At 46.0% G+C, this 21,591-nt stretch overlaps 1 protein-coding gene across 8 annotated transcripts; it reads left to right on the forward strand.

Moving 5' to 3' along the window:
• The first annotated feature begins 6,433 nt into the window (after positions 1-6,433).
• LOC127333577 (uncharacterized) lies at positions 6,434-12,412 on the forward strand. 8 transcript variants are annotated; one of them, XM_071826199.1, is made up of 10 exons: positions 6,434-6,555; positions 6,629-7,224; positions 7,937-8,065; positions 8,582-8,667; positions 9,314-9,403; positions 9,584-9,678; positions 9,803-9,916; positions 10,601-10,630; positions 11,505-11,627; positions 11,969-12,412. In XM_071826199.1, exons 1-2 carry the CDS (start codon positions 6,480-6,482, stop codon positions 6,946-6,948), a joined length of 396 nt encoding a protein of 131 aa, XP_071682300.1. In that variant the 5' UTR covers positions 6,434-6,479; the 3' UTR covers positions 6,949-7,224; positions 7,937-8,065; positions 8,582-8,667; positions 9,314-9,403; positions 9,584-9,678; positions 9,803-9,916; positions 10,601-10,630; positions 11,505-11,627; positions 11,969-12,412. The 8 variants fall into 8 exon arrangements, with proteins under 8 accessions (XP_071682300.1, XP_071682299.1, XP_071682304.1 ...); XM_071826198.1 differs by having other exon boundaries at positions 9,803-9,859; XM_071826203.1 differs by having other exon boundaries at positions 9,803-9,859; positions 11,505-11,623.
• Positions 12,413-21,591: the final 9,179 nt, after the last annotated feature.

Below are 21,591 nucleotides of genomic sequence, written 5' to 3' on the forward strand. Positions count from 1 at the left end.
CGCAAACTCAACACGCACCATGTGGTTTACCTTCATCTCACCATTGTCGCTCAACCACTGAATATAGTATGGATGCGGGTGCGGTAGATACTTCAACTTCAGCTTGGTACACAACTCCTTGCTTGCTAAGTTGCGGCAACTCCCGCCATCAATAATGACCTTGCAAGCCTTGTCAGGACCAACTAAAGCCTTTGTCTGGAACAAATTGCAGCGCTGAGTAGATGCACTAGGCAACACATTAAGAGCACGCTGCGACACAACAATGGTGCGAGCATCAGACGGATATGCATCTTCACCATCAGTGTCATAGTCATCATCTTCTGGAGCATTAGGATCAACATCATCTCCAGTCTCATACTCATTGTCCTCATTGATAATCATGACTTTACGGTTAGGACAATCCCTCTTGAAGTGACCTTTGCCACCACATGTATGACAAGCCGTATCACGAGTGCGCGCAGTAGACATGTTAGAGCCACTCGTACTTGCAGAAGATTCGGACTTGTTTGCGTTAGACACATTGGAGACTGGTTTGCTAGACAGAGTAGAGTAAGGTGCAGAGCGCGTCGATGGCGCCGGCACCGTAGGTGGGGGCGCACGAGGCGTGAAACGCCCAGCTCCTGAAGCTCGACCTTTAACATTTGCTTCGTCAGCCAACTGTGATTCAGCTTCTCTTGCATGATGTAAAAATTGATTCATATTGGTGTAACTGTAGTGACGAACAATGCCTTTGATATCATACTTCAAGCCGTTGAGAAAACGCTGCATTGTCATCTCAAGAGACTCACGGACACAGCCACGCTGCATAAGCATCTCCATCTCCATGTAGTATTCATCCACAGTATTCACACCTTGTCTCAATAGGGTCAACTTATCAAATATATTGCGCGGGTAATTTGTGGGCACAAAGCGAGAAGTCATCGCCTCCTTCATAGCACGCCATGTGCGGATAGGTTGCTCACCATCCTCTTGTCGGTTACGAACAAGTGCATCCCACCAACGCAATGCATAGCCATCAAATTCGGAAGAAGCAAGCTTGATCTTCCTATCTTCAGTGTAGTTGGGATGTAAATTCCATAACTTCTCAATCTTGAGCTCCCAAGTGAGGTATTCTTCAACATCAGCACCTCCTTCAAACTTGGGTATGGAGAACTTAGGCTTACCCAATCCATCTTCTTCCTCAAACCCACGACCAGGACGTCGGAGTTCAGCAAACCCACGAGGACGATTACCACGTGGCGCACCACGAGCATTGTGTGCATCATCTTGAAGCTCAGGATCTTCGTCATCTTCTTGTTGTTGGGTCAAATTCTCAACAGCTAGTCGCAAATTTTCAAGACTGTGCTGTATGTCCATCATTTGATCTTTCATTGTAGTGACGGTCTCCCATGTAGTATCCAGCTTCTGGGAGATCCCTTGGACCGTTCCCCTAAGCTCATCATCCTGAGTGCGGAATTCACGTCGCATCTCATTACGAAGAGCCTCATACTCCCTCCATGTCATCAAATCAGCGGAGTTCTTGTTCTCCTGGTTAACAATTTTTTCATCACTAGCAGACATGGTTAGTAGGTTAGTGCACTAAATCAAAAATATATGGTGGTACTCTCACAACTCACTCAAAAACTGATAATAAAAGGAGATCTTACCGTTCCAAAGTAAATTAGTGTTGCTTACCACTTGCAGTAACAACTAGTGCACGGATGTAGCGAAGCGAATATCAAGGGTATAAGAGCAAATCACACGGCAAAGCAGGATATATGTGGGGCTGTAGGTGGGCTACCTATTTGCACCAATAACAAGCTCTAGCGCTGACCGTAGACAACCAATAATACTCATACAAGACGATAAATGTGGCAATGCAACTATATGGAAGAAAGGTTGCAATGCACTAGAGAGACGCTAGCAAATCTCAACGAGACAGGCACAAGATTGCTCAACTACGCGTGCAGTAAAGTAAACTTAGGCCTACAGTTGATTCTTCTAGCACTTCACTTTTCTTTTTGGGTTTTCTTTTTGTAGAACACACAACTATGTAGCTCTTTTTGCTTCTTTTCTATTTTCTGTTTTTTTATATAACACGACTCCTTGATAACACGGCCAACAAAATATGCAAAGTACCAAAACCCTAATGAGCATCCTGTCGAGCGGTAAAACTAGTCTCTTCTGGGGAAGTTTCTAGTCACCTATATCAAAAAGGCCGTGGCTATGTTTTGGAGAAACACACTGTATGCTATGTGGACTCGGAGTAACAAAAACTGAAACTAGATGATAATAGAGACTCAAACCCTAACAACTAGATGAAAGAAAAAGATACGCAAAAACAACTACGAAAAGCAACTAAAACTTGAAATTAGTGCAATCTAAGGCTATGGCAAACCCTAACCCTAATTTTTTTTTGGCTTTTTCTGGATAGGAAACACTCACAACTTAACTATGGGCTGGATTGTGGATGGCTTACCGAGGGAACCCGAGAATCTGATACCAAGATGATAAGGGATGGTCCGATCTTCTCAGTAAGCAACGGTGGTGATGATGATCACAGGGTGATTGCAGCGGAGGTAACTTGATGAAGTGGATGATAACTTGTATGACGCAACGAGATCTCTCGATTGGTCCCTATCGCCAATGCAACAGCTCTCAACCCTGAAAGATATTCGCAACTCCACACACTTGCGCATGTAGCCACTGACCACGAAGCGGTAAGTTGCAACCTTCTAATTCCCAATGGAACAGCAGATCACACAAGACTTTCAGATCTACACAATATCAAGCAATATGGTGTATGGATTCAATAGTTTTGCAGAACAAACAACTAAGAACTAGGGTTTATCTTAAACGTGGTCTAAAGCAACTTTGGGGGCGTCCTGGGCACTTATATAGGCGTCCGGGACGACCTCAGGTCGAAAAAGTACGAGAATAACCGACCCAGAATAGATCTGGTCGAGACAGACTCGTACACGGCCGGTCTGGGGGCCGGTCGACCGGGCCTGGGACCGGCCGGTCCGGTCTGGACCGGGCCAGGGACCGGGTGGCGGGACGTGTGGCTCAGTATCCCGCCCGGTTGGCATCAGCGTGACGCCCGGTTGGCGCCGGGTTGGATCCGGCTTGCCGCCCGGTCGGACCGGGCCAGGGACAGGGCGCGCCGACGTGGCGGCCGGTCTAACCGGGTACTGGGCCGACCTGGACTTCTTCTTCTCCTCTCGCGCATGCCTCCCGCTCCTACCTCGCGCGACCATGAGATATCTTCATGTCCAACTCCATGTCCAGCTTCACGTCCATCTTCACGTCCAGCTGCTCCTCTCCTCCTCGTGCGATGCTTGTCTCCTTTTCATACCTGATTAGACATAAGTAGCAAGACTTAGGCAGTATAAAGTTTTCATCAATCAAAGTATCGTTTACGAACAAGTTCACCTGTTGTTTAAGTAGCTTCGCACGAGCCCTTGTAATAGGTCCAATCCGAACGTCATTGGACTTGAGCTTCACAGCAGGTTCATCTTTATCTTGTAATGACGTAGGTAGTGGTGTGGTAGGAATGTCCTCATCACATCGCTCCTTTAATCTCGTAATTTCGTCTCCTTCCATCACTTCTAGCTTTTGTCCTTCTGTATCGTTCCTCCACTTGAGATCGCAGAGAGCATCTCAGGGACATCACTAATCTCCCCTTGACGCAAGCTCCTTCTCCTCCCCTAATGGCCAGCTTCCTCCATACGTTGCAGACTCCGCTGAATGCTCGGATCTTTCTTCGAGTTCTTCAAGGGAACAAGCACTCAGCACCTACTAGGAGCAAAAATGCAAAGCCAAAAAAGAAGTCAGGAACTGGATATGTTGCCGCGGCTGCCGGCCGACCAGAAATTGTCAGGTCGTAATGTTCAATCAGAAAGAGGACTTTACTTCAGTGGATTTTACTTATGCTGTGTTTGGATGCATAGAAACTGGGCATGGAACTGGAATTTGGGTCGATTCAGCAAATTCCGCCGTTTGGTATGCGCTCGGAATTGATCTGCGGAAAGTCAAATAAATTCCGAGCCACCCAACCTCCCGTGAAAAACGATTGGAGAACTTTCCGAGGTCTCACGCTCGGAAAGGCTCGGAAACTGCCTCGCTCGATCCCTCCCGTCTTCCTCTCGTCTCCCTCCCGCTCGGTCTTGGGCGCGGCCGCCTCTCCCGCTCGCCCTCGCCCGCCGCCGCCCCGTACTCTCTCTGCTCGGCCGTGCCCAGCGCCGGCGCCGCCCTAGCCTCTCCCGCTCGCCCTCGCCTGATGCCGCCCCGTCCTCTCTCTGCTCTTCCATGCCCAGCGCCGGCCCGCTCGCCACCCGTCCCGCTCGATCTCAGCCGCGGCCGGCGCCGCCGCGGCCTGCGCCGCCCCGGCCTCTCCCGCTCGCCCGACGCCGCCCGCTCGGTTTCGGCCTCGCCCGACGCCGCCCCATCCTCTCTCTCTGCTCGGTCGTGCCCAGCGCCGCCCCGCTCGATCTCAGCCGCGGCCGGCGCCGCCCCGGCCTCTCCTGCTCACCTGACGCTGCTCTCTCTGCTCGCCCGTGCCCAGCGCCGCCCTGCTCGCCCTCGTCCAGCGCTGCCCAGCCTAGCCTCCAGATTCAACACAAACTGGATTTACATGTTTTATTTTTGTGTTTACAATTGTCCAAATTCAACAAAAATCAAATTCCATAGTTTTACATCCAAACGGGATTTGGAATTGGTTACACCCTTTGATTTCAACACCAAATTCCAAACACATCCAAACAATAGAATTGAATTAGAAGCCAATTCATTTCAATCTCGGATTTGGAATCTTAGTCCAATTCAATTCCATGCCAACTATGCATCCAAACACAGCATTATTCATTCGTATTCTTCATGATTGCTTCAGCGGACTTTACTTATTCACTGGTTTTAGCTAGATGAATTAGCACTTCAAATTTTATTTTTGCTTTAGGAGCACTTCCGCTGGGTCTGTTTGATACCAGGGGCGTGATCCTGGCGCGCTAGATCGAGCAGCCCAGCCGGTCAAGAACCAGACGAACGGCTTACTACATCCAGGCGAGGCCGGCTCGCTCATAGAACAACCTCATCCAAGTTGGCTGCTGGTGGTGAACTGAATATTCGAATAGCTACGCGTGTAGGAGCTTGCCGTCACGGTGGCAACGCTCACACATATTATCAGAATTATCGGAGGGATTCCACACATGTGGTTCAATCGGTCTAGTGATCACAGACAGTGCATGCTTAATTGCTACAACTACAATTGCTTTTTTTTTTCATTTGGTGTTATGTGAATCTTTGTATGTTGATATAGATGATTCTTTCAGTGCTTTGATCTCTTCTGTACGGAGCACTCTAGAAAACACGATCACGAAAGATGTCGTTGACAATACAGGTCGCAGTTGTTGTATCATGTACAACCATTTGGTGCAACAAACAAACTGCCATGATGACATGAGAACAATAACATGGTCACTCAATGTTTCATCGTTCATTAGTGGAGGCAACCAAAACCGAATAAGGATCCTTCGAAATTCAGGAAACAGGAACACAATGATCTTAAGATAGGGTCGGAAGCTTATTAAAGAGATTGAAACGAATAAAATAATACCATGTTATTTTACAAGGAATGATATTATAGTAAACAAGAAGACGATGCAGTATTTATGGTGACATGGTTTGTACGACATGGATGACACACCTAAATATGGAGTAAACCAATACTTAATGTTTTGTAGCAATGCACGACCATGCATTATGCAAGATAACATAACACAAAGATATAACAATATGCATGACGTCGAAATAATTTAGATGGTCGTGGCAACGCATGGGCTAACAAGATGAGTGTTTACACAACCAAACAAGGTGCATAAGCAGATATACTTTTTCTACATACAAATATGTATGTACATTTTATATTCACATGAGTGTATTTGAAGAATAAGTTTTAAAAACCGTAGCAACGCACAACTAGTTCACATTAATATTCAGCTGACATATTTGAAATAAAAAGCCGTATCATCGATTGATGCAGAGGCTGGGTTGTCCTACTTCGGAAACAAAAAAGATATGCAACATTGCATGTTAGGTAATCGTGGCATATCTATCTTAGTTGCTAGTACTAACAAAGTAAAGACAATCTCTAATGCTTGGGAGAAGAGGACATAACTACTATATTAAAGTGCAACAAACATCTTTTTTCTCAGAATTTTGCTTCCCGCAGGTTATCTTTTGTGTGTAGTTTCAGTGCTCCGTAACATTTACAGGGAAGCTCAAAGTTAAGATCATCTTGGCACGTGTGTGTTTTATCTATTTTCCTTTTATCTTGCTTTGATGGTTGCCTATACTGGTGCGTACTCCGTGTGCATGTAGCTGATAGGTGGTTGGGGCCGGGCTCGCACGGTACCACCGCTTAGATTAATTTTGGTCTCCTACGTGGCTTCTCTGCAAAATTATCGTGTCTCGAGGAGCACCGGAACCAGCGATAGGCGGCGGCGATGGAGAGGATCCCGGCGGCCTTCGTCATGGACTGGAGCATCGACCACGGCAGGAGCCTCCGCTCCCGCCACCTAGGTAAATCCTCTAGACTACCAACTCCCTTGTATTCTCCCCCCAACGCTGGATTCACCTCTATTCCCCACTCCAGGAGCGCACCACCAGGCCCTCGACGCCGACGCCCCAGGCATTTGCAAGCTCGCATCTTGGCCTACCGTCCCGGCGGGGGTGGCCTCCGCATCCAGCATCACGCCCGCCGAGTCCCGTGTCTTTTCCAAGACCATGCTCTTCCGCCTCGCCACCGAGTTCAGGCCCGCCGTCGACGACTCCATCCGGTCCTGCATCGTCCGCTCCCTCCTCCCGAACGAGGTCGGCGGTTGGGCGGCGGCGGATCCCAAGCAAATCCTCCGTAGGGTCGCGGCGGCACACGGCACAGCAGGGGCAGCCCCGAGGACTAGCGCTCGCTCTTAGGATGTTCGGTTGCCTCCCTGACTAAGCTGAGTTCCAAACGAACCCTCTATGTTAAGGCAAATTTATAGCTTACCTTTTATGTTCATATTGTGTGCCATGATTTGCAACCTTAATTACTCCTCTTGCTTTTTTCAATTTTCATCCCACTGCGCTCCAGGTTTACCTTAATGATTTAGAATCTCAGGCTGAAGGTTCATGGAGATGGAAGCACCCCTCAATCCTCCATCGCCAGTTGCGACTTCACTGGCACCGCCACCCTCTCCTCCAGGATCCCCAGTAAGTTCACTGGAAAATGCAGCCATTGCCTCATCCTTGCACCGTGTGCTTTCAGTTCTGTCAGATAAGTCATTTTCGCATGTGTTCTGTGTTGATGTTACTTCCTTGCCGTTTTTTAGTGTGCACATTTCTTTCGAATGCTAGGTACATATCGCTTCAGATTTCATGCTTCACGGTCTATATTTACGCATACACAGCTACACACGCAGAGATGTTTCAGGTTTCAGTGTTGTCACAAACATGGGGGCTTCAGTAGAAGCCAATAGGTTTCATGGATCTTTTGCATGTCACATTTTCATACCTAAAAGAAAATCAGAAGTTTCTTCCATTTGAGGCCATCACATTGTGTACTCGGAGGTAGTGTAGCACACGAGTAAACGTTTGATTAGTGTATGTGTTCCATAGATGAATATACACCCTCATTTTCATAAACACGTAAGTCGTATTTGCACATTTTTTAGTATAACCAGGTCTTCTGCATAGTGCTTGATAAATCCATGCAAGCTTTGTTGTTATATGTCTCGACGTGGATAGTGTCACTGTTATGCCAAGTTTACATCAAGTTCAGTTTCTGATGCCAAAGACAATAAACGTGCTTACAAATCTATCATGCTTGCTTACTATTTTTTTCTCTGCATTGCATGATTCTCTGCTCCTTTTGGTGCCATTTTCTATCTATTTTCCTCATATGGTGTTTGCTTATTTTTCTCAGGTCTTCTTCGTCTAATGGCGATGATCAATTCCAGCATCGAGTGGTTTGCTGGAACTAGATTGGGCAGGAAGGAAATCCCCCATTGCGCTCTTTGTTGTAGCTCTGTGTTAACTACTAAACAAAGCTACGGTACGATCACTCTTCCTCAGTCTCCATCTCGGGCATGCCTCCCTCTTCATGAGCTGCCTCCACCTCAATCACGCCTCCCTCTTTTTGATCTTGAGTTCGCATCCATGCTCCGAGGGGTTTGATCTTTGTTGTGTTGCCACAAATCTTGCAGCTTCGAGTGCCATTTGTGTTCCTCTTAGAAGGATTGAGGAGATGCTAGCACGTATTCGATTAGATTAGTTGGCATGCCATGCACTAGACTGAATGAACTATTGAGATCAAGTAAAATAGTAAAATAGTATCTGTTATGCCGGCACAGAGCTGTAGCATCTAGACTGAATAATATTGTGGAGGACTGGATAATCTGTAGTCAGTATTGTGAACATGCCATCTGATTTGCTGGAATGTATATCTAACTGGTGGTTAAACCCCCATGAGAGGCCACCTGGCTTTGGACATTACTTTCACTACTAGAAGATCAGGATGGTAAGATCGTTTTCAGCAAGGCTCCTCTGACATGAATTCTTATATTTTCAGAGCATTATATTACGTGCGGCAGCGATGGTGAAAGCATGTTCTGTAGCTCCTTCATTGGCTGCAAATACTAGAGACTAACTGAGCAGGTATATGATCATAATTAAGTCAGAGCGGTGATCTTTGAATGTAACATGGTGCCTATTTCTCTGAACATCTGCCTCATTGATTATTATAGATTTTGTAAATGAATTATTCTCTGAAGGGCTAATTGAGTATTCTGCAAAAATAAGTGTAGCCCATACCCTTCTTTTCATGGATGTTCATGCCATATCTCACTAAAAGAATTCCTATTGTGACTGAAGCTGGTTTATTTTGTATATATATATATATATAACTCCCTAATGTATAAATAGAAATATCCACATTGTAATGGCAATTCATCATCTAGATAGATTGATAGGATGGTCTATTCTTTATAACCGACAACAACTATCAATACTTTCTTCTATACTTATTTGTATTTTTCATTTTTGTTGTCACTAAATTTGTTGTTGTGTATAGTTGTTTCCAAGGAAAATTGAAAATTAATATAGCAGTACCTCTTCGGTTCAAACTGCAGAAGCCCAACATTACGTTGCTCCATTATATTTTGTCTCCACCTACCCCTATTTGGTCACATGGCAAAGCCTAGATACATTGTAGTTGATACCTGGGAATCTGGGATATCCGAGATATATTTGTGAGAATTTTAAAATCGTGTCAGCCTGACCACCGGCATTACCCTGTTGGCAGGCTGACTACCAGCATCCAATCCTGACGAAGACGAAAAGCAAGTCGGTCTTCACAGCTGAGCCTTCTTTTCCTTCCCGGATTTGTCTCTAGGTTTGTTTCTTGAGCTATGCCAGTGTTCATATACTCCACATCTGCATGTTTGCAGGTGTGTAAATTTGATGCCCCAGTCTTTTTATGCTATGTAAATTTGTGATAGGATCTACAAAACAGCATCAGAATTATTGACGGCTCACTTATAATTTTTCTGTGTTGACGTGCCCTGGAACATAGTTGTATTGTCTATGCAGATATAGTCATGAATTTTACAGGGCATTCAAGCATATCAGATGTAAGTTTACAAACATGGATTCTATATGATGATGCAGGTAGTTGATTCAGTCCTAGATGTTACGAAGCCTTATGGAAAACCTTAGAATACTATGGACCTAGAGCTTCCATTGATTTTATTATTTTGCGTATTTGGTAAAGTCAGTGTTATGTGTTCACCAGGTATGTCCCGCTGAATGATGCTTAGTTTACAAACAAGGATTCTATATGATGATGCAGGTAGTTGATTCAGTCCTAGATGTTACGAAGCCTTATGGAAAACCTTAGAATACTATGGTACTAGAGCTTCCATTGATTTTATTATTTTGCGTATTTGGTAAAGTCAGTGTTATGTGTTCACCAGGTATGTCCTGCTGAATGATGCTTCCGTGTCTTATTTCAGTTTGCCAGCTACTCCAGCAAGCTGTTGTACCAACGACATTGTTAGTAGTATTAGCCACAACCACCAGAAATATGAAAAGTAGCTTTAGTAGCCATTTGCAACCAAACTAATGACAAACTGTTGAGACACATGATTGTATCCCAACATGGTGTTATGAGTAATGACAGGCTATGTGCTGAATTTTGATTATCAACGCATGGGTAGTAATATTTTGGACTCTGTTGTGCTAAAGTGAGCTCTTGGTTTTGGATTTTATTAAAATTTAATGGTGCTTATTAGCTTATTGTTGGTAATTTTTGGGCAAGCAAAATCTATCCTAACACCATTGGATGCATAATTTAGTTCAAGTGTTTGTCAGCTTGATCTTACAAGTGCATATCTCAAACAAGTGAGTCAAGACTCTCATATATGAAATTGTGTGTGTGCGGCTGTTTGTATACATCTGAATGTAAAATTTAGGTTCTTAATCTCAGCTATACAATATTGTTCATGTTCAGCGCCATGACAATGATTCTGATATATCTACTGTCACGCATCTGGCTAACTAATAATGTTGTATGTTTTTTTGTTATTTCCAGGATACATCTCGCACGGATGACATCAGAAAGGTACAAGTCATTGTTTTGCTATGTATATGTGGCTTACGCTCAAACTTTTCCTCATAACGAGTGTTGGTGTGTGAATTTATCAATGGTTTATGTTGGGAGCTAGCGAGTTCTTTGATAACTTCTCTAAAAGATGACTTTTGGCTGAAGTTACTCCAATGCGAAAACTGAGCTAAATTTCCTGTTGTACTCATTGGCATCATAGCCGCGTTAGAAGCCTGATAATTGGCATTAAAAATACAATTTTTCTTTGAAATTCAAATCTAGAATAAAATTTCCTCTCTGTAGGTACTGTATATCTTTTCCTCTTTACATTACCAACTGCGCAAAAGAAAGTGAACTTTTTGTTGAGTGAGCTGGGTACTCACACCCAAATTTTTATGTTGGTCATGATGGCTCTGCCATGTTGCTGTCTTGATTACTGGAATCCTGATGCGGTCATGCATCCACTAAGCAAGCAACATGTTTTCTGCCAAGGTCCTGCTTTTGTAGAGTTTGTCTTACTGTGCGAACATACTATCTTACCGTGCAAACTTACTGAAATTTGAGATAATACTATGATTATACATTTTTAAGCATCTTCTAATTGCACACCACACATTTATTTATGAAAAAATTGAGTGTCCTTATTGAGTTAATGTACTGCAATTTTTTACTATTCCACCATGGATCCTCTCGCATGGTGTAGTTAGCATTACCATGTGTACACAGACCAAATGAGCTCGAGATCAACCCAACTTGATTGTTTTTTTTGTACATCCTTAGTTAGTAATCATTTTTGTACACGGCTTATTAGGACTCCATTGTAATGGAAACTGATATGTGTCACTTCTGTATCAGTTTCTCACGATCTACTGAATTCTGCTTTTCTCTTTAGGTGAACAGAGTTTTGAATGAGCTGGCTGGCTCCAGATTTGTAGTTCGCCGACTTGGTCACCCGGCGAGCCGCCAACCGTTGTCCTCACGACGAGGTCCCATTCGCACCAGGGAGTGGATGTAGGTAATTATTCTTGTGCATTACCTCCCATCTTGTATGAATAAGGTTGTTCTGGGTTCACAATGATTTATGTGGAGTTGCAAAATATGGTACATACTAATTCTCATTTTGCTTGATACGTCGTGTCATAACGTGAGTTTAATTCGGTCTACCACACGGGATAGAAGAGGCCCCAAAGGTAGCTTATTATTTGACTAGGTGTCATGTCCTTTTTATTCTGTTATATCGAAATGGTATATGAGTTCGAAGCTAAAATGTTAGTTGCAATCAGCATGGCGATGGGAAAATTTCTCTGGAATGCTCGGTAAATTTCCTATGTTGATTCTCCTTTTGGCAAACAACAGGGAGCTAGCCCGGAAGGCAAAAAGAAGGTGGATTTGGGCTGCACTTCAAATCTACAACCTTCAGCGTACCAGAACTGTGGACACATCAGAATACCCAAATCGCCCCAGCTTGGAAGCCACCTCCTGAAGGTTTTATAAAGGTTAACACCGATGCTTCCTTCATTCCTGAATCTGGGGTTGGTAGCGCTAGAATGGTCAGGCGGGACACCTCGGTAGCGGTCATCTTATCTGCAGCCTGTCCGACGAGAGACTGCACCGGGCTGAAGAAGCAGAAGTTGAGGTTATACTGCGGGGCGTGCATCTGAATATGAACTTTGGATGCAGATCATCATGGTGAGATCTGACTGACTGACGCTGTTCAGTTCCAGGTCGCATAACCTCTGTACCTCATTTCTAATTGTCGTTGTTGATTTTCTATATAGACCTCTAATTTTTTTTCTGAAATGGGGAGCTTATCCTCGGCCTAGATATATCTGAATAATTAAAAAGCTTCATGTCGTGTGCACTTTCATTAAGAAAAAGTTCAGAACATATAAAGTTTTTTCATAGTATACAGTCTTTTCATTATTCACTTTTTTCATATTAAAGCTTACTGTTGAATTGTGATGAGCTTTGCATAACCAACTAGATATATATTTTTTGCTTGCCGTTTTGTACGAATTGGGACTTGTGATTTTGTATTTTGCAACTTATAGTACTCAGGTTTGCCGTAGATGTTCTAGATAGAATCTAGCATTAAAGCATATTAATCTCTTTCATTTATGAATCTAAACATAAGAATCTTGAATGAAATGTACAATCCAATTTAGGAATAGAAAAGAACAATAATATTGGTGTTGTCTTAGTTTACTGCATGATCATGATAATTTTCTTAGTATGGTGCTCTACTTTGAAATTACTTCCTTTCTGTCACCCAATGTACTTTGTTCTGTCATATGTAGGTGGATTGTTGTAGGCCTAGGTTAGAAGAAGAAAAATACTTTAGTCCCCGGGATTTTGTTTGCTTGTATTTATCAGCTGAACTACTTGTTGCTCCTCAATAGCAAGCTCTTGGTCAGTTCACCGGAAATAAATTCTGTTGAAACCAGTAATACATGAGGATATAGCTTTTGTGCTGTGCACGACCTTGTTTTTGCCATATTAGACTCGACGACTACAGCTCATCGTGTTAGCCGCCGGTAACGTTGTGCTTTTGCGAAGTATCTGATCATGTCATGGCTCAGCTTGAGAACGGTGATGCTGACACCTGCATCTGCACCTACTCGCCCTAGCTCACGGGTTACCAATTCTTTCTCCCCCTTTTGCTGGCTTTATCCTAGGAGCAGAGAGGAAAATATGAAGAAAGTTATTTCTATTTTTGTATGGTGGTTTTCGCTGCAGTTTGTACAGTTATTTGAACAAAGTACAAAAAAACAAGTGGTATTGTGAATAGAGGAAGAACCGAGATTCCCTCTGGCACCATGAGGCTAAAGGATGACACTCAACACCTGAAAGACAATTAGTTTCCACAAACAGTTTGACAGAGTTTTACTTACCATATGATGAAAATATTTACCACAACCAAAAAATACTACCCATAAACCACTATATGGCGCGGCGTGCCGCCGCGCCCTTCATTGCTAGTATATATAATAGCCCATGCAATGGTTCAGGGACAGACAAGTTGGACCCGACCAGTCCGAGAAGCCATATTGCCATACCTACGAGCTACATGGGTGTAGTATTCTAGAGAGTTGTGTGATCAGATCGTTACACAAACGAAATGAACATATCAATACCTAATCTTGTGATATGGTTTGTAAGTCCTATGCGTGTATCCCCCAAGTTTTTTTTTGAACAGGGTCGGTCACAGAGAGACCTAGAAGCTCTCATTCAGCGGCGGCAACACCTACAAAGAGGACCAAAAGAAAGTTAAAAATTACAATCAAGTCCAAACAAATAGCACCGATGACCCTAAAAGTAGAACAGAAAATGCCATCGGGCCCAGGTCCTGTGCCCCCCGCATCAACACGCCGCAGTACAGCTAGGCACAATGCCGCCGTGGACGGAACCACTTGGGGCGCAGTATCGGGAGCTTACTTGAGCTTGGGAGCCGACTAGTTGGCATGTCACCCTGGAGGTTGTTCATCTCCTTCAATCACCGCGGAAAAACCGCAGCTGGCAATGGAGGTGGGAGAGGTTGCCCTTCGACCATTGAAGAAGGCAGCCAAAGACGGGATTCTCCCTTCCTCAAGGTGGGAGAGGTTACCTTGGATGCTCTCTCGAGAGCAGCTTCAGTGCTCCCCTGTTGCCGACCTGCCACCCAACAACCACCATCAGGGATTCTCCCTTCCTCAACATCGCCTCGACGAGATGGAAGGAGCCCAAAATCGTAACCACCAGCGACCAACCTGCAAGATGAAATCGAGCTTATTCTAGGAGACGTCAGCGTCACCCCCACCGGCCACTCACGGCACCATGCCGCCAGCACGAGGAAGAGTAGTACAGAATACCACCGCTGGCTCGAGAACAACGCTGAGACGCTCCAACACAACATCATAACGCCAACAAGGTAACAACCAAACCAAAAACCTAGATCTACTCGACCTCTATACATGGGAGGGGGCCCACCATGACACCGGCAGTTGCCCGAGCAGGGAGGGGGATAGGCCGTACGGCCCCGATCTGGTGGAGAACGAGAGAGCACGGTGGGGTGGTGGAGGGGAACAAGAGAGGTTCAACTCGTGTGTCTCCGAGTCATCAATTTGATCCATATAATAAAAATTATATAACCTAAAGGTTATACGATTAGTAAATATAGCGTTGTAAGTTTCTTATGATATATTGTTTGTAACATATATCACATATTAAGTTGATCAAATTTACAACTTAATTCACTCTCATGAGTATTAAACGGGACCGGAGGCACTGGTAGAAAAAGAGGCTTCCGTCCAGCCCCATTAGTCGCGAAACTGTAGGAACCGCGACTAATGAAGTCTTTAGTCGCGGTTCGGGAGGCGAACCGCGACCAAAGGCCTGGGCCCAGGGCGCTCGGTGGCCAGCTGGTGCACGTGAGGGGCTTTAGTCGCGGTTGGCCAGGCCAACCGCGACTAAAGGTGCCCGAAGGCCTTTAGTCGCGGTTGGCCAGGCCAACCGCGACTAAAGCTCCTCCCCTATATATACCAGTTCAGCACACTCACTTATCCATTTGGTGCCACTTCTCTTCACAAACTTCACAAGGGGGTGTTAGGTTTGCTTTTGGCTCCTCTTATGCACACAAAGTGTTTGATGAAATGCCCCAAGAGCATGAAACAAACATGATATGAAGTGTCGGAGCCACACTTGAGCTTCCTCATTTATTTTTTCCTCCTCGATCGCGGTTAGCAAGTTGAACCTTTCATATGTGTCATTGATAAAATATGCATGTGTGTAGTTTATTGTTTAATTTCTATTGTTTGTAGTTAGTTAGTTTAACAAATGCATGATGGTTAATTATATATTTTATATTATAATAATGCAGATGAATCGGCAATGGATGTACGGTAACCGACTCTCCGGCGAGTTCACTACGGGTTTGAAAGATTTCCTCGTAGTGGCTAATGCGAACAAGCAGAAGGGTTTTGTTATCTGTCCATGTGTTGGTGTAAGAATCAGAAGGGTTACTCTTCCTCAAGAGAAGTTCACATGCACCTGCTTCGTCACGGTTTCATGCCAAGCTATAATTGTTGGACCAAGCATGGAGAAAGAGGGGTTATAATGGAAGAAGATGAAGAAGGGGATGATTTCATCGATGAAAGCTATCTTGCTCATTTCGGTGATACTTTCATGGAGGATGCTGAAGGTGAAGGGGAAGGTGAAGGTGAAGAAGAGGCACGTGATGAGCCCGTTGATGATCTTGGTCGGACCATTGCTGATGCACGGAGACGCTGCGAAACTGAAAAGGAGAGGGAGAATTTGGATCGCATGTTAGAGGATCACAGAAAGTCGTTGTACCCCGGATGCGATGATGGTCTGAAAAAGCTGGGCTGCACACTGGATTTGCTGAAATGGAAGGCACAGGCAGGTGTAGCTGACTCGGCATTTGAAAACTTGCTGAAAATGTTGAAGAATATGTTTCCAAAGAATAACGAGTTGCCCGCCAAGACGCACGAAGCAAAGAAGGTTGTCTGCCCTCTAGGTTTAGAGGTTCTGAAGATACATGCATGCATCAACGACTGCATCCTCTACCGCGGTGAATACGAGAATTTGAATGAATGCCCGGTATGCACTGCATTGCGTTATAAGATCAGAGGCGATTACCCTGGTGACGATGTTGAGGGCGAGAAACCCAGGAAGAGGGTTCCCGCCAAGGTGATGTGGTATGCTCCTATAATACCACGGTTGAAACGTCTGTTCAGAAACAAAGAGCATGCCAAGTTGTTGCGATGGCACAAAGAGGACCGTAAGTCGGACGTGGAGTTGAGACACCCCGCAGATGGAACGCAATGGAGAAAGATCGACAGAGAGTTCAAAGATTTTGCAGCTGACGCAAGGAACATAAGATTTGGTCTAAGTACAGATGGCATGAATCCTTTTGGCGAGCAGAGCTCCAGCCATAGCACCTGGCCCGTGACTCTATGCATCTACAACCTTTCTCCTTGGTTGTGCATGAAGCGGAAGTTCATTATGATGCCAGTGCTCATCCAAGGTCCGAAGCAACCCGGCAACGACATCGATGTGTACCTAAGGCCATTAGTTGATGAACTTTTACAGCTGTGGGGCAGACCTGGTGTCCGTGTGTGGGATGAGCACAAAGAAGAGGAATTTGACCTACGAGCGTTGCTTTTCGTAACCATCAACGATTGGCCTGCTCTTAGTAACCTTTCGGGACTGTCAAATAAGGGATACAATGCATGCACGCACTGCTTACATGAGACTGAAAGTGTACATTTGCCAAATTGTAAGAAGAACGTGTACCTTGGGCATCGTCGATTTCTTCCGAAAATTCATCCAGTAAGAAAGAAAGGCAAGCATTACAACGGCAAGGCAGATCACCGGCTGAAACCTGCGGAACACACTGGTGCTGAGGTATTTGATATGGTCAAGGATTTGAAAGTCATCTTTGGAAAGGGTCCTGCGGACAATCAGTTCCGAAGCGGGCACGCAGCCATGTGGAAGAAAAAATCTATATTCTGGGAGCTAGAATATTGGAAAGTCCTAGATGTCCGCTCTGCAATCGACGTGATGCACGTTACGAAGAATATTTGCGTGAACCTCCTAAGCTTCTTGGGCGTGTATGGGAATACAAATAATACAAAGGAAGCACGGCAGGACCAGCAACGTTTGAAAGACCCTGATGACCGGCATCCGGAATGGTTTCAAGGTCGTGCCAGCTACGCTCTGACCAAAGAAGAGAAGGTCATCTTTTTTGAATGCCTGAGCAGTATGAAGGTCCCGTCTGGATTCTCGTCCAATATAAAGGGAATAATAAACATGGCGGAGAAAAAGTTCCAAAACCTGAAGTCTCACGACTGCCACGTGATTATGACGCAATTGCTTCCGATTGCTTTGAGGGGGCTCCTGCCGGAAAATGTTCGAGTAGCCATTATGAAGCTATGTGCATTCCTCAATGCAATCTCTCAGAAGGTAATCAATCCAGAAGTTCTACCACGGTTACAGAACGATGTGGTCCAATGTCTTGTCAGTTTCGAGTTGGTGTTCCCGCCATCCTTCTTCAATATTATGACACACCTCCTGGTTCACCTAGTCGAAGAGATTTCCATTCTCGGTCCTGTATTTCTACACAATATGTTCCCCTTCGAGAGGTTCATGGGAGTATTAAAGAAATATGTTCGTAACCGTGCTAGGCCAGAAGGAAGCATCGCCAAGGGCTATGGAAATGAGGAGGTAATTGAGTTTTGTGTTGACTTTGTTCCTGACCTTAAGCCGATTGGTCTTCCTCGATCGCGGCACGAGGGGAGACTAAGTGGAAAAGGCACGATCGGAAGGAAATCAACGATATGTATGGACGGCCATTCTCTGACTGAAGCACACCACACAGTTCTGACCAATTCCAGCTTGGTGGCTCCGTACTTTGAGAAACACAAGAATATTTTACGCTCGGACAACCCGGGGAAGCCTGAATCCTGGATTAGGAAGGCCCACATGGAGACTTTCGGCAGTTGGTTGAGAAAACATTTAATGAATGATGATCATGTTGTAGATCAGCTGTACATGTTGGCCAAGACACCATCTTCGACTATAACGACTTTCCAAGGGTACGAGATAAATGGGGATACATTTTACACGATCGCCCAAGATAAAAAGAGCACCAACCAAAACAGTGGTGTCCGCTTTGATGCAGCAACCGAGAATGGGCAAAAGGTCACATATTATGGTTGCATAGAGGAGATATGGGAACTTGACTATGGACCCTCCTTTAAGGTCCCTTTGTTCCGGTGCAAATGGTTCAAGCTAACAGGAGGTGGGGTAAAGGTGGACCAGCAATACGGAATGACAATGGTGGATTTCAACAATCTTGGTTACCTTGACGAACCATTCGTCCTAGCGAAAGATGTCGCTCAGGTTTTCTATGTGAAGGACATGAGTAGCAAACCGAGAAAACGGAAAGATAAGAAAACGATCAGTACATCATGCGATGATACAAAGCGCCACATTGTTCTTTCAGGGAAAAGAAACATCGTGGGAGTGGAGGACAAGACAGACATGTCAGAAGATTATAATATGTTTGCTGAAATTCCGCCCTTCAAAGTGAACACCGACCCAAGCATTAAGTTAAATGATGAGGTTGCTCCATGGATACGGCACAATCGTAAGCAAGCAGGGACACAAGGGAAGAAATGATGTGTGATAATTTTTTGTACCAAACTTTATTGAATGGATCATGTGAATTATATTACCCGTGATGTGTTTGGTGTCCATTTTCGAATGATTCGATTGATTCGAGAAACCACACTGATGATACATGAAATTTGGAGTGATTTAGTCATACTCCTGCCTAGGCGTATAATATGCATACTCGTAGTCTTCATAGCCGCCGCCGTTGTACTGGTAGTCGTCGCCTTCTAAGTTGCCGCCGTCGTCGTCGCTGCTGTCGTCGGGCGGCGCTCGTGGCTCGAACTGAGGGTAGCGCAGGCGGGGGATATCGCCGGCCGTGATGTAGTCCATGACGCTCTGCAGAGTCCGGCCGTACCACCATAGCCGACGGCCGGCCTCGTGGAAGTTCCCAGGAGGCAGACCGTCCTCCTCATACCTAGCGAGCGTCCTGTCACGCCGATTGATGAAGAAGGCGTCCCAAGTATGCTGGTTATCGGGATGCCAGCGGGGATTCATCCGCTGCTCCGGCGTGAGGTCGAGGTAGTAGTGGTTCGTGATGGCCGCCCGGCGCGCAGTACCCTGAGGGACGGGAGGGACCGGCACGCCTCCGGCGCTTAGGCTCCAGCCGGCGGGGACGCGGTAGCCCGGTGGGCAAGGGTAGTTCGAGGCGCAAAGCTCCTCCACCTGCTGGTAGGTTAGAGTGGGTGCGGTGGAAGCCATGTGAGAGTGATGAGAGATTGTAGAGATGTGATAATGCTGGCCAACCCAGGCTACATATATGTAGTGAGAAATGGCGGGAAAAATGGGAGCGGGAAGACAGGAGGCGGGAAGAAAGTGGCGGGAAGAAAGAGGCGGGAAGACAGGGAAGAAATGGCGGGAAGAAGAGGAATCCAGAGCTGGTCATCTAACCTTTAGTCCCGGCTGGTGGGTGCAACCGGGACTAAAGGTGGTTTTGTATCATCTAACAAAACTGTCGAGGTTGTCGACAGTGCAACCGGCAGGCCGCTGGAGCCCCGCAAGAACGCCACCAAGTTTGTCAGCCAATGCGGAGCCGTTGTTAGAGACAACGTCTCGATCACCGTCCAGGAGTGGAATGCGCCAAAGAAGGCACGTGTTGGTTTCACTTTTGTCGATAAGAGAACAAAAAAAGATTGCTTCAAGAAGCTTATAGAACATTTCGTTCTACCTCCGGAATACAACAAATTCGATGAGGAGGGTAACAAGAATGAGGAAAACAAGGAGAGGAGGAGGCTAGTCAAACAGTTCGCTCTTCATAAGATGGCCGACGCATTCCGGAAATTCAAGCAAAATCTAGCCCATGACTTTGTCAAGCAGAACAAGGCTCCGGATTTCAAAGGACAATATGAGAAACTGGAACATGGTTGGCTAGAATTTGTGAAGCAAAAGAAATCGGAGCAGTTCATTCAAATATCGAAAAAAATAAGGAAAATGCGGCTAAGAAGGAGTACAATCATATTATGGGGCCAGGAGGGTATCGCCTTTGGGAGCCTAGGTGGGAGAAGATGGAGAACGAGCTGAGGGCGCGAGGAATCCGTCCAGGTACGGAGGGATGGGACCCAAGGGCCAAAAGCTGGTGGTACGGGCATGGGGGAACGCTGAACCCGGAGACAGGGGAGTGTGTTTATCGGGGCAAAATAATTAAACCCACCCAAGCCCTTATTGACGCAATGAGGGATGGTCAAGAGGGGAAGATCAAGTTCAACAGAGAGAACGACGCGCTGACAAAAGCCCTCGGGAATCCTGAACACGGAGGACGTGTACGAGGCATGGGGCACATTCCGTGGAAAATAGGGTTCCCCCAGAACGATGACCCGTACGGTTACAGAAGCCGTAAGAGAAAGATAGATCGGGAAGCAGATGTTGTGGCGCGGTTGGCATCGGAAATGGATGTGATGAAGAAAACCGTGAGTGTACTAGTAGCCGAAAGAGATGCAGCTCGGGCGCAGCATGAAGATCATCCAGCGGATCTCGGAAGCCAGCAGCGGAGAAGCAGCGTGGCTTCCACGGAGGCCCCACCGGCTGGTGCAGATGCACCGACGATCGAAATTACTGCACCGGAGCCTATGGTGGTCGAAATTACTGCACCGGAGCCTCCTCGCTACCTCGTGGACGATATAAAGGAGATGAAAGAATGTCATCTGTATTATCCTATCGGGAACATGTCCATGAAGGTAGCCATCGGCAATGCTTTACCATGTTTACCTGGAGCACTCCACCACAACAACCCCATTCAAGATGGCTATGCTCGTGTCACGGTGGAGGACATAGTCCAAGGGTTTGAGGACCTGGAGATTGACATTGCTACACCTGAAGGGGAGAGAAGACTTGGAGATGTCAAGCGCCATTTCATTCTATGGCAAAAGAAGTTTATCAAGTTTCCAGGCGAGGCGCCAAGGACAACAAGTCCACCCCCCTACGGTGGTGGTGGTGGCGGTGGCGGTGGTGGTGGTGGTGGTGGTGGCGGTTCACCTACACCTCCGTCACGTCAGCCGACGCCCCCCAGTCCACAATGTCCGGCGGGTGATCAGACGCCACCCCCCAGTCCTCGTCCGGCGGGTGATCAGACGCCGCCCCCCAATCCACCTTCGGCAAAGAAGTAGAAGCAGTCCTGGATTATTAACCCGGACCCTTATGTACCTAAGACCACAAAGGTACCGGAGCCATCACTGAAGCCTCTCCCCACAAGGCCTTGGAAACGTAGTGCCGAGAAAACTGCCGCGGCCGCGGCTGCTGATTATGAGAAATGGAAGGCGGACTGCAAGAAGAAAAGAGAGCCCGAGCCCAAGCCAGTATTTTCTGATGAGAAA

This window comes from Lolium perenne, chromosome 2, assembly GCF_019359855.2.
Source record: "Lolium perenne isolate Kyuss_39 chromosome 2, Kyuss_2.0, whole genome shotgun sequence".
Classification (NCBI taxonomy): domain Eukaryota; kingdom Viridiplantae; phylum Streptophyta; class Magnoliopsida; order Poales; family Poaceae; genus Lolium; species Lolium perenne.

What these genes read in the sequence shown, in the direction of transcription:
- LOC127333577 (XM_071826199.1), top strand. Translation starts at nt 6,480, where the DNA reads ATGGAGAGGATCCCGGCGGCCTTCGTCATGGACTGGAGCATCGACCAC. An exon ending in CCTCCGCTCCCGCCACCTAG is followed by an intron (nt 6,556 to 6,628) that starts GTAAATCCTCTA and finishes TCCCCACTCCAG; the next exon opens with GAGCGCACCACCAGGCCCTC.